Here is a 13871-nt window from a genome sequence, read left to right as displayed (position 1 = left end):
CCTTCAAGAAGATATGTATATACAGGCTACGAAAATGTTGAACATGCAAAAATTCAGGGAATATTGCTCCCAAGAACACTTTCTGCGGAATTTCTCCGACCAAGAACTGATTGAAGATTCTTGGGCAGAGCAACTGCCTGTTGGGCATTGAATATGTTTATGTGTAGAACTAAAAGTAAAAAGTGAGGGACAGGGTGATAGTATAGTATGTAAACAGTACCTACTCTGACAGAGATAAAATATTGCAACAAATAAATATGGCGGGGGGGAAGAAAATAGAATGAACTTGTTGATTGCCTTAACTGTAATACTCAGGAATCAAAGATATAATTAAAGCTGAAAAGTCAAGCAGTGGAAGCCTGAACTTATTTGAAAGTATATAGTTAACCAGTAATGAATATAAAACTATTGAATAAAATTGGGCTGTGCAAGAGGAAAGGCAGCAGAAAGAGGTTAAAGGCTAATTTTATTATTTTTTGTAACAGAAATTATTAGTTGTTGGTTAAAGAAAGAGATGACTGAGGGTATTAAATGAACATACTTTTTTTTTTTTTTTTTGGCGGTACGCGGGCCTCTCACTGTTGTGGCTTCTCCCATTGCGGAGCACAGGCTCCAGACGCACAGGCTCAGTGGCCATGGCTCATGGGCCCAGCCTCTCCGCGGCATGTGGGATCTTCCCGGACCGGGGCACGAACCCGTGTCCCCTGCATCGGCAGGCGGACTCTCAACCACTGCGCCACCAGGGAAGCCCAATATATATGTTTAATAGTAACTAGAGGAACAAAAGTCTAAATCTTCAAACTGTGAAAAGAACTGAGTGCACAAGAAAAGAGACATTTAAAAAATACATCTAGAAAGAGTAAATACAGCATGAAAGAATGACATTTGAGGCTAACCAGGTCTATGATATCAATAGATGTAAATAAGCTTAACTAACATATTAGCAAAAATGTTCAGTTTGTTTCATTAGGCATGTACAATGTATGTAAAATAAAAACTCTTAAAGTAATTTAGAAATGTCAAAAATTAAAGGACGTGCCAAGGTATACCAAGCAAATACTGTGTGTTAAGGGTAGTGACCTTAAAATGCCATGAAGCCAAATTCAGTTCTAAAAATATTAATGAGCAAAAAATGGCCATTTATAATACTTAGGGCTATAATTCACAAGTCTACAATAGCAGTTTAAAATATTTTTACATCAAAACACTGCAGCAACATTCCTGAAACAGACTACAGGAGATGGAAGGAGAAATATAATTTGCCTCTCTCAGACTAGTGAAATGGTAAGTAAAGATATAGAAGACCAAATGACATTATGATTGTATAGATAATAGGTCTTCTGGTTATATAACAAATTTTGTATCCTGATAATAGAAAAAATATGCCTTTCTTCAAGTTTTTATGAAGTAGTAATGGCAAAAAATCCAGAAAATGGGTAAAATAGAAAAAAAATTCTCAATGTCAATGCAAACTAGAAATCAATAACAACATCATATAAAAAGGGTTTATTCACTTGGAAGTTAAAAACTATTTACTCTTAAGTAGAAGGGAAAATAAAATACACATCAAGGGACTCCCTTTTGTAGTGCAGTGGTAGAAAATCCACTTGCCAATGCATGGGACCAGGTTCGATCCTTGGTTGGGGAACTAAAATCCCACATGCAGTGGGGCAACTAAGCCCGTGTGCTACAACCACTGAGCTCATGCATCTCAATGAGAGGCCCCACGTTCCACAACTACAGAGCCCACGCACTCTGAAGCCTGTGTGCCACAACTAGAGAGAGAAAACCCACACACTGCAACTAGAGAGAAACCCGAGGAGACCTTGCACCGTAACGAAAAAGATCCCACATGCCTCAACAAAGATCCCATGTGCCACAACTAAGACCCGATGCAGCCAAAAAAATAAATAAATAAGGAAAATAAATAAACATTTAAAAAAATACACATCAAAATTGCAACAGTTCTTGATAACAACATTTGAAAACATAAGATATTAGAATCTTTGGGACCCAAATAAAACAAAGTTCAGAGATAAGCCTTGAAGTCTTACATCAATAAAATGAAAAAAAAGTAAATGAATTAAATATCAGACTTAAAATGTTAAGAACAGTAAAGAAAAGCAAAAGCAGAAGAAATTAATACAGGTAAAAATTAATGAGTTAAAAGGTAAAAATAGTAAAACTAATGAAATGATAATATATCATAATTGAATGGAGCTTGAGGGATGCAAGAATGGTCAATAGATTAGGAAATCTAGTCATATACTATTGTTAGATCTAAGTGGTAAAATTGTATGATTATCTTTGTACATGCTGAAAAAGCATTTTATAAAATTCAAGACCTGTTCCTGAATATAAAAAAACGCTTTATAAGGAAATATACTTTCTTAACTTGATTATACTTCCTTAACATGATTAAGTGTGCATGGGTATATGTATTTGTGTTTATCTCAGCTTAAAAGTCAGCATCTTACTAATAGAAAATTACTAGAGGTATATTTACTGAAATCAGGAACAAGACAATGAAGCACATTATCATCACTGTAGTTATTATTGTGTCAGTTATTAGCCCAAGTCATTAGTCAAGAGAACGATACTGGAAGTATAAAAATTGGGGAAAGGTGAGGAATGTATAAGAGAATCAACTAAAAACAAAAATTAGATGTAGAAAGGTGTGTTGGTCTGCTTGGGCCGCCATAACAAAGTACCGCAGACTGGGTGGCTTACACCACAGAAATTTATTTTCTCTCAGTTCTGGAGGCTGGAAGTCCCAGATCAGAGTTTCAGCAAATTCTGTATTTGATATGGACTCTTCCTGACTTGTCAGCAGCTGCCTTTTTGCTGTGTCTTCACATGGTCTTCCCTCTGTGTGCACACCCGTGTGCCACCCTTATGACCTCATTTAACCCAAATTACCTCCTTAAGCCCCATCTCCAAATACAGTCTCATGGGGGTTTAGGGCTTCAACATATGGATTTGAGGTGGGGCAACACAATTCAGTCCATAGCAAAAGATAATAGAAGGCACAATTAAAATATATAAATCAAGAGGCTCCTAATGAAACTTAAAAGCTTTTGCACAGCAAAGGAAACCATAAACAAGAGGAAAAGACAACCCTCAGAATGGGAGAAAATATTTGCAAATGAAGCAACTGACAAAGGATTACTCTCCAAAATTTACAAGCAGCTCATGCAACTCAATATCAAAAAAACAAACAACCCAGTCCAAAAATGGGCAGGAGACCTAAATCGACATTTCTCCAAAGAAGATATACAGATTGCCAACAAACACACGAAAGAATGCTCAACATTATTAATCATTAGAGAAATGCAAATCAAAACTACAGGGGGATATCATCTCACACCAGTCAGAATGGCCATCATCAAAAAATCTACAAACAGTGAATGCTGGAGAGGATGTGGAGAAAAGGAAACCCTCTTGCACTGTTGGTGGGAATGTAAATGGATACAGCCACTGTGGAAAACAGTATGGAGGTTCCTTAAAAAACTAAAAATAGAACTACCATACGACCCAGCAATCCCACTACTGGGCATATACCCTGAGAAAACCATAATTCATAAAGAGTCATGTACCCCAATGTTCATTGCAGCTCTATTTACAATAGCTAGGACATGGAAGCAACCTAAGTGTCCATCAACAGATGAATGGATAAAGAATATGTGGCACATATATACAATGGAATATTACTCAGCCATAGAAAGAAAAAAAATTGAGTTATTTATAGTGAGGTGGATGGACCTAGAGTCTGTCATACAGAGTGAAGTCAGAAAGAGAAAAATAACATATGGTAACACATATATGTGGAATCTAAAAAAAAAAATGGTTCTGATGAACCTAGGGGCAGGACAGGAATAAAGACACATGTAGAAAATGGACTTGAGGACACAGGGAGGGGGAAGGGTAAGCTGGGACAAAGTGAGAGAGTGGCATGGACATATATATACTACCAAATGTAAAACCGATAGATAGTGGGAAGCAGCCGCATAGCACAGGGAGGTCAGCTTGGTGCTTTGTGACCACCTAGAGGGGTGGGATAGGGAGGGTGGGAGGGAGGGAGACGTAAGAGGGAAGAGATATGGGGATATATGTATATGTATAGCTGATTCACTTTGTTATAAAGCAGAAACTAACACACCATTGTAAAGCAATTATACTCCAATAAAGATGTTAAAAAAAAAAGACAGAAAGATAATTTTTGTAAAGAAAAGAACTCTTTGTAACATGAATAAAAGCTAATCAGTTCTATGCATCCAAAAAAAAGAAAAAAAGAATAGTACCTATTTCACTGGATTATTAGGAGGATTAAATGAGAATGTAAAGTGACTTAGCACAGTGTCCGCCTCAGTAACTGTGGCCCTCTGCTAAGTGTTCACATATTTATATGTAGATATACATAAACCCACATTTTTATATATACACACACACACATAGAGAAAAATACATCATACATAAATATCTATGTATATTTACATATGTAAGGCAGTTGGAGTATGTCAGAAAGAGGGAGAGGGTATCATAATCTACTAGACTGATATTAGTGACTTTGAAGGAAAATAATTCTCAATATTTTAAACTATGTCTATCATCTTGTTAAATTATTACTTTACTTGGAGTTATCATCAATTTATGGTAATAATAAGGTTTTACACTTACATTTTGCAAGACTGTTATATAAACAAAATAGTATTAAGTTCTTTTATAATATTATTTCTGTAGTTTCAATTTTCACAGCAGTGAAGTTGCCAGATTTTTCTATAATTCTAACAATCTAGAATGCACTGTGTAGTATCAGAGGAATGGCATAAAGTTTAACAATGTAAAAAATGAAAAAAAATCTCCAAAATAGACTTTTGGACAAGATGGTGAAATGTGAACTAGAGATATGCCCTCAAACTTTTATACCTGGTACTCATTTCTCCATTAAAGAACCTTGGTAAAAAAAAAAAAAAAATCAGTAGGCTCCATATATTGCAAGCAACTAGTTAAAAGTTATAATGTAAGAAAAGACTCCATTTATAATAGCAACACAAAAAGTATACAGGAATAAACTTAACAAGTAGGTAAAGCCTATATAAAGAAAGATTTGACAGTCTACTTAAGGGCATGTAGAAGGACGTATCTTGTATTGGAAAATTACAATGAAGTCAATTCTAAGTTAATTTGTAAATATAATCAGAACCTGGAGTGTTTTTTTCCCTCTGAAACTTGACAAGATGAGTCTAAAAATTCATGTGGAAAAAGTAGACAAGGAATAATAGCCAGGATTACTCTGAAAAATTAAAGGAGCAGTAGGAACCTCTGCCCGGTGTGCACAGCAGCACAGACTGTACCTCCCGTATCTATGCTGGCCACCAGGTGCTCCAGCCTGCTCAGGGATGCTGGGGCCACCCACTGCTGTCACCGTGGCCACTTCTCATCCGCTTGGAATTAGCAGTGAAACAGTTTTGAAAGCAGCTTTGATTACTGAGCAAGGAACCTTGAATTTATTCAGTAAGTTAATCTTGACACTGTATATGGCCATCTTGTTTACTGCCTCTTTTGGAACACACTGAGAGAAAGACAAGGGAATAATGGCTTTCACGTCACTAATCCCAGGCAAAGGTGTTGGGCTAGTAGTCCATGTTACCCACTAACACGTGGAGTGTGTGGGAGGTAACTAAACTGGGAGTTCCAACCTTGGAGAAGAAAGGGATGATTGTGATCGGAAAGTCAAAAAATTGTGGAATGTCCCAAAATGGATGGGCTACATGAACACCCTGGAAATATGTCACTGCTCCAACATCTTATCCATACGCACCAAATAGTACAGTTCCTGTAAAACATTTCACTGTTGCAAAACATGTAAACAAAGGGTTTACACACAAAAAAGAAATAATAGTGGTCTTTAAATATACAGAAAGATGGGACTTCTGTGGTGGCGCAGTGGTTGGGAGTCCGCCTGCCGATGCAGGGGACGCGGGTTCGTGCCCCGGTCCGGGAAGATCCCACATGCCGCGGAGCGGCTGGGCCCGTGAGCCATGGCCACTGGGCCTGCGTGTCCTGAGCCTGTGCTCCGCAGCGGGAGAGGCCACAGCAGTGAGAGGCCTGAGTACCGCAAAAAATAAATAAATAAAATAAATAATAAAAAATAAAAGAAACAAACTATACAGAAAGATGATTCATCTTTCTATAGTAAGAGAAATGCAGATCAGAGTTAGACTGAGAAAGCAGATTTCAAAAATTCATACGTATGATAGTGCACCCTATTGGTGAGTCTTATTTTGCATAAGAAAACAGGGAAAACAAGATATGTGTTTGTATTATATTTGTATAAAGAAACACCAGAAGGATAAACCAGAAACTTTGGGGGAAAAATTTGTCACCTCTGTGGGCCAAGGGTAGGGGCTGGTGAACAGGGTGGAAGGTGCTGGAATGAGAACAAAAATTCTTTGTGAATAGTTTTTACATAGTTTTGACTTTGGACTCATGCAAAGATTATCCCAAAAATATCATGACTATGCTGAAGTTGTATGAGTGAATTTGAGTTTGGTTTTATTCAGGAAGCAATTGATTGAACTCCAAAGTACAGCAAGTTTCCCTTTGAAGTTCATAATTGTTGTTTTGCTCAGAGACTGGGCAGAATCTACTTTAGATTTAAAATTCAATGTCAATGCAATACGTATCTCTTATTGTTTACCATAAGAGCTGTTAAATATATTAATTAAATTGCATGACACTTATTTGTTTTGGTTGGGGGGAAATGGGGAAGGGGGTCAGGTGGTCAGGTAACTTCTTTTGCGTCAGTATTGTGAAACAGATTGTTTCAATTATGTAATTACATAATAAACCAGATGCAGATATTTAAGTACAAAATCCAATTAAAAGATTACACCTAATTCAGATAAAAGCTCACACTTTTCTAATTATGTCAACTAATGACTTAGAATGTGTGAAAATTTTACGGAGTTCTAGGGAAAATTCCTAGGTTAGCATATCTTCTCCAGCAGTTCTTCTGTAAAATATATTTTTTCGGAATCTTTGTTTCTCTCATCACTCACCCAGAAAAAAGCAAAACCCTTCCTATATTAGATTTACATCTGATTGGACTTCAAATTTTAAGTTCAGAATGCATGTAGTTCCAGCATAGGGACCTCCAGACAAGTTTATAAACCAATTTACCATTTAAATGCTCAACCAGTCTCCTGAAAGCCAATCAATTGGAATTTTTTTAGTTTCAACTAATGGCACAGCTCCATTGGTTGTTAAAGGAATACATTTCTGTACATTGTTCCCTCTTTTCTTTAATGAGGTCATATTTGTCCGTGGAGATTTGAATTTGTTTCTGCTCAAAGCTTATGAGCACTCCCAACTCAATTCCACTTTTTAAAAAATTTTTTAATTTTTTTGCCGCGCCGCAGGGCATGCGGGATCTTCGTTCCCTGACCATGGATTGAACATATGCCCCCTGCAGTGGAAGCACGGCGTCCTAACCACTGGACCACCAGGGAGTTCCCCTAATTCCACTTTAAATTAAAAGTCTGTTTATATTTTTTGGACCTTCAAAATAGTGTGAAATTGGGCCTCAAACTCATATGAAGATAAGCCAGAAGCCATGAATTCTTATGGAAGACTGTTCTTCCTCCATTAAGAACCATGGTGAACTCAGCAAGTTTCTATGCTGTTTCTGCAGGACATTTTGTTTTCTAGGTCAACTTTTCACTGTGAGTGTAGCACTTCCTTATGTGCACAAGGATATTTCTGACCCTGCTGCCTGCCCTTGGTGGGTCCAAGGCACTGCCTCCTGTCCTTCTGAGACTGACCTTTAAAAACTCACACTTCAGGCCACCTAGCATGAGGATGCTTGAGATTTCCTCAGGGCAGGGCCTTCAGTGTTTGTTATATCCTTGGACTCTTATTCACACTTATTCTCTACTCTTAAGTGAAATCTTTAATTTAAAAAGTTAAACCATCCTTTTAGAGGGCAATATTAATATTTTAATCTAGCATTTCTGATATTTTAGTAGAAGGATTTCAGGATCTCTGGTTCATCATATTGCTAGAAACTAAATTCTTACTCCTTGATTTGAGAACGGCTGCCTTTAATCATACACTTGGGATAGTTTGCCAGGATTGAAGGCTACCCCCTTTGAGGGGAAAAGAAAGAATTTGTCACCACCAGTGCCAATACACATACCTCTCTTTGACATTGTTTTGGCATCAAGTTTACTGAGTTTAACTTATTACCCTTGTTTAGGGCATCTTTTTTGTTCAAGACTCTGTGCTTGGCCTAAAAGTTCTTGAGGGAATCAGCAGAGAGGGAATTAGTTTAGTATAGATCAGCGTTTGACATGCTTTCTACTTTCAGTTGTGATGCCTAAAACAAAGGAGGTGCTGGAGAGAGCTTGAGACAATGTGTATGATGGTTCAGTGCAAATTTTGGGAAAACAGGCAGTGGATTCACTAGACCTCTATAGACTTTGAATGCAAGTTTCCTAGCAAAAAGTAACTATTTGATAGAAAGGCACAGAAGTAGCTAAAGACAAATCAGAATTTCACCTTTGAATCTCTCATGTTAATCTCTTGCCAGTATTCTGCATAAAGCAAATGGAGATATTTTCTGTACTGTTACAAGTTTAGTTCCTCCTCTCCCCTCTCTATATGTAGCTCACCTGTCATGGTAAGTGATAACCATACAGAAAAATTCACCTCTGTAAAGCCTCCTCTGAACTGCTTCATCTGTCTTTCCAGAACAATTTATACAGATCTCTCTTAGGTCATTTATTGTGTGATGTCATTGAAATGCACTGTTTTGAAATTGTTTTTCTTCCTAAATCAATTTGCCTACTCTGGTAATAGTCATAATGAAAGCTTCATTTGTGAGTACTTTATATGTGACTAGACACAGATATGTATTACATTAAACCTTTATAACAGACTTGTGAGTATTCTGTTTTACAGATGAGGAAACTGAGACTTATGGAAGATACTAAGTAAATTTGCCTAAATCTTACCACGAGTAAGTAGCAAGACTAGGGTTTAAACCAGATCTGACTCCCTCACCGTGATCTTGCTAACTATGCTGTATGGCTAAGACATTCCCTTTTTTTCTAGTGCCTGGAGTTGTTTCTAGCACTGAGTAGGCACTTGGGAAATATTTACTTAATAAAAAGTTAGTGAACATTGAAACACTGCTTTAATGAAAACTTATGAATTCATAAATGATTGCTAAACGTTTACACATACACCAAGGTGTTGAGTTCTGGGATATCAAACAATAGGATTCTGCCAGCTATCAAATTCTAAGTGTTTGTATGCACAAACACACACACAGTATGAAATGTAATAGGTAAGTAATTGTTGTAGCATTAGAAATTTAATATCACATACTGCAAAATCAAAATCCTCAGGTATTGTGTCTTTAATCTGTTTTAAGGTTGCCATCCCTTAGATCAGATGTGGGCAGTACTGCCTACATAGAGGCCAAGTGTGGGCTGCTGCCTGTCTTTATACATATAAAAGTTTTGTTGGAACATAATCGTGCTCATTTGTTAATTATCTGTGACTGCTTTTGTGCTACAGGGGCAGAGTCGAGTGGTTCAACAGAGATGATATAGCTGGCAAAGCCTAAGATATTTACTATCTGATTCAACAGAAATAGTTGGCCAACTCCTGACATCGATCAGCTATTGTTCTATCACTCGGTTAACTCTTTTCTGTATTTCCAGCATCTTCAAGAAAGATTTGAAATTCAGCCAGGCGATGCTGGTCTCTATATAAATGGACTTCATGTTGATATGGATTCTTATGATCCTTTTAAGTAAGTATTGAATTATTGATACAAACTGTGGTTTATATATGAAGGTACACTTTTGTCCTGAATTTAGTATTTGTTAAAATGCAAATAATCACTTTAAAGGTAAAGCACATATATCTTTTTTTTTTTTTGCGGTACACGGGCCTCTCACTGCTGTGGCCTCTCCCGTTGCAGAGCACAGGCTCCGGACGCGCAGGCTCAGCGGCCATGGCTCACGGGCCCAGCCGCTCTGCAGCATGTGGGATCTTCCCGGACCGGGGCACGAACCCGTGTCCCCTGCATCGGCAGGCGGACTCTCAACCACTGAGCCACCAGGGAAGCCCCAAATATATTTTTTTGATTGTGCAGAACAACTCTGTTATTTTGGTAGAATATTCTCTTAATTGTCTTTGAATGTCAGAAGTGGAAGAGACCTTGGAGAAATTTGTTCAGATGAGAAAATTGAAGTTTCTGAATCCTTGACCTATATTTGTCCTATTATTCGAAACTGTCTTTAATTGGCAAGTAGGTCCATCACTTAGCAGGGAAGTTTCTTGGGACAGAGCTGAGTAGCTAGGGAGCTGTACGCTCCAGAAAAGAACTGAAAGGAATATGAGATGCTTTCTCTGAGTAAAGAAACTAACAGGAAGAATTTTAAGAGCTTGTGTCTATCAGAAAAGAAACTTGAAATTATATATGGCTGGATGCTATCTCCTTAGGTTAAAAAGATTCCTCAAAAATGCTCTAGTGCAGAATTAGAAAGTCTTGTATTTATCATGGCCATTGACCTGTAAATTAAAGTCATGGGCCAAACAGGAGAGAAGTCAAACTGAATTTATTTTACTTTTTTTTTTTTTTTTTTTTTTTTGCGGTACACGGGCCTCTCACTGCTGTGGCCTCTCCCATTGAGGAGCACAGGCTCAGCGGCCATGGCTCACGGGCCCAGCCGCTCTGCGGCATGTGGGGTCTTCCCGGACCGGGACCCGTGTCCCCTGCATCGGCAGGCGGACTCTCAACCACTGCGCCACCAGGGAAGCTCTATTTTACTTTTAAAGAGAGTCATAAAGCTACTTTAAAATTCATATTTAGAATATAAAATGAATTTAGTAAACACAATACTTTAGTTCAGATATTCAGTTTTAATTGAATTCAATTTGCTTTTATTGAACTTAAATTGTTCATTTGTTTCATTTTCTTAGCACCTTGGAAATATACAGGAAAACACAGGGAAGATTGAGAAGTAGGGTTCAAGTGGGGCTTTTATCTTTATTTAGTTGAATTTTTGGACCTAATCTTGGGAAAATACTAATCTGAGATATAAAGGCCAAATACTACACATAGAGAAGAGCAGTTGTCAGCTCCTGGCAGTAAACTTTAGAGGACAGAAATTACATTTGTGCTCAAGAACAGTGAAAATAGATTTAAAAGAGGGCAGAAATGGTAGGTAGATTTTGGAAAGTTCTCTGTGGCAGTGTATGGGGAAATTTTCATAACAGGAACATTGTGACGTGTAACTTGGAAAGGCTACAGGTTATTCAAGAGATAGAGCCCTCTGGGCTCCTCCACCTGGTAATCAGTGATCTGCAGGGCGTGTGATGCATTGTTGTTCCTCGTTGATCGGATCAGTAGTTAAAACTACTATAATTGCCTTAAAGGAGAAAAAAGAAAATATGTGAGGGTATTTATATCTTCTGACATTTTTAGCACAAAATAAACAATCAAAGAAAGAAGTTCTCAGGAAGGATCAGAGCATGTAGAATAAAAAGTATGAAAAGGTTGATGAATGAAAGAGAATGATTCAGGAAAGAGGAGAGGAAGGAAATGTCCTATTAAGTTATATCCTGGATCTGGAGAGAGGTGCTTTGCAACCAGTACTTTAACATTGTCGATTTGGGGAAAGAAAGTGAAGGGGGAATTATTTTTCTCTTTCTTCCTATCGCCTACCCTTGTCGCGTTTTGGGTTGTAGAGCTGGTACCAAGCCCACGCCCTAACCCTTCTTCCTCTAATTCCCAAGGAGCCAGAGCCTCCGTGCCTCAGTGTCAGGTCGGCCCAGGTTCACACAGGCTGTGTCCAAGCCCAGCTCTCACCCCCAGGGAGACTAGGACAGTAAGAGGGAGTGGCAATGAGCAGGTAAAAGGGCAGGTAGGACTGAGGAAATTTGAGGAGTTCCATAAATGTGTTTTATATATCTACCTTAGATGCATTTGCCTTAGAGCTACTTAATAGTCACCCCAGCCACAGAATGGACCAGACTCTGGTCAGGTCCAAGTGCTCAAGAAACTGACTCTGGTACATACTGGATGTTACTCATTTTGACAGCCAGCCTGTTCCTGCTTGAGTAATAACACTACAGTATAACTACCAGAAAGATAGAGTAACAAAGGTGTCTTGATATTCGCACTTGCGGAGTTTTTCTATATCTTAATAAAGTTGTCTGGCTCACCGTTCTTTTGCGCTCTGGATTAAATATGTATTTGTAATGCAAGCAACATTAAAATTCAATATTATAAAATCAATTCAGTATTAAAATTCGATTTGGTTAATATCTGAATGCCTAGTACGCTGTAGAGACTGCTAGATATCAGGGGTGTAGTGGTGAGCAAGACAGAAACATCTTGCTTAAGCAAAATTTACAGTCTAGGAGGATAACTGATATTAAATAATTGTATTATGATAAGGTTTGTAAAAGATAAAGTGCAGTGCTTTGAGAGCTTTTAACTCCAGGGATTTAAACTTGTTCTTGATGGAACATGGGGACAGAGCATATCAAATTTCTTCAAGGAAGTGATATTTAAGGATGAATCAGGCAAAGTGGGGAGTTGAGGTTCTGCAAGCATGACATATTTGAGAAAATGCATTGTCTAGCATGGCCAGACTCTGCAGTGAGGAAGAATTAGAAGAAGCTTAGGTCGCACAGGTGGGCAAAGATCAGATTGTGAAACCAGGTTCTGGGTTTTGGCCTTTTGTCTCGAGGGCAGGAGAAGCCAGTGAAGGCTTCTAAGCAAATTTAAAGATAGTGACTTTTCAAAAGGAGAAAGCATGAGAGGTTATTTAACAATCCAGAGATATAAGTTTTCCTGATAAATAAACCTAGCATATTTCAAGAACCAGATATTTTCTATTGGTATTCAAAATTCAAGATTTGAGAAGAGCAAGGAGGAAACTAGTGCTTGTTGAGGGCAACTGTGTGCTCAGTAGGAAATTCATTTAATCGTAATACCCTATCAAGTGATTATTACTATTCTCTTTTTTATTGATGGGGAAACAAAGACTCAGATCTCACATAAAGATAGGGACATAGCTAGTAAATAGTTGCAGGATTTGAAATTTCATGCCCTTTTCAACGTACCACAGTATGTAACTCTATCTAGTTTTTCTATTGGTGGTTTTCCTTGGAAACTAGGTTGTGATAACAAAGATGATTGTTACAAAAGCTATGAGGAATATTATAATTCTGTCACACAAAAGTCAATAAGATCAATAAGCATCATAAAATTTTTTAAATGGAGAGAACATTGGCAATACCATCCAAAATTCTTATTTTACAAACGAGAAAATTTAGACTCAAGGAATTAAGAACTTCAAGAAGCCCCACATGAAGAAGTAGTGTTATAGCTCCGACTAAATCTTACTCCTGGTGATTTATGATATTTAACCTAGTACTCTTTTTATCACGCTCATCTTCTAATAGATTTGGGGGGAGGGGGTAGAAACTCTCCTTTGTAAAGCAGTGGTCAGAGCTGTCTAGGATACAGACATGCTGAACTGATGTCATACAGAGCAGCTTGAAATACTTCTAAAACAGCCTTCCTAAGAGTTTAGATATTAGATCTCTGCTTTTTAGATGTAGATCTCTATTGTCCTCCCTGAGAACTGTACTCTAAAGCCCATATATTGCTTTATTCTAATTCTTTTCATTTCCGAAAGGTGAAGTGATTTCCATGAATGGATTTTTGAATGAAGCACTTAGGTTACATAAAATAAATATAAATTTTAACACTTGGTTTCAAAAAGTAATAATCAAAATTCCTCCTTGCCTAGTAGATTTTTACCTTCTCAAACATGAACATGAAC

At 37.7% G+C, this 13871-nt stretch overlaps 1 protein-coding gene across 1 annotated transcript in view; it reads left to right on the top strand.

Moving 5' to 3' along the window:
- UGGT2 (UDP-glucose glycoprotein glucosyltransferase 2) overlaps nt 1-13871 on the top strand; it is a 172584-nt gene that overhangs the window by 52883 nt on the left and 105830 nt on the right. Inside the window, exon 11 of the mRNA XM_032611137.1 lies at nt 9729-9820. Coding sequence (XP_032467028.1) covers nt 9729-9820 — 92 coding nt within the window. The remainder of the gene's footprint in view (nt 1-9728; nt 9821-13871) is intronic.

The sequence above is a fragment of the Phocoena sinus genome, chromosome 18, assembly GCF_008692025.1.
Source record: "Phocoena sinus isolate mPhoSin1 chromosome 18, mPhoSin1.pri, whole genome shotgun sequence".
NCBI lineage: Eukaryota > Metazoa > Chordata > Mammalia > Artiodactyla > Phocoenidae > Phocoena > Phocoena sinus.
Note: the sequence above shows the minus strand (reverse complement) of the source record. Positions and strands in the feature narration are given on the sequence as shown.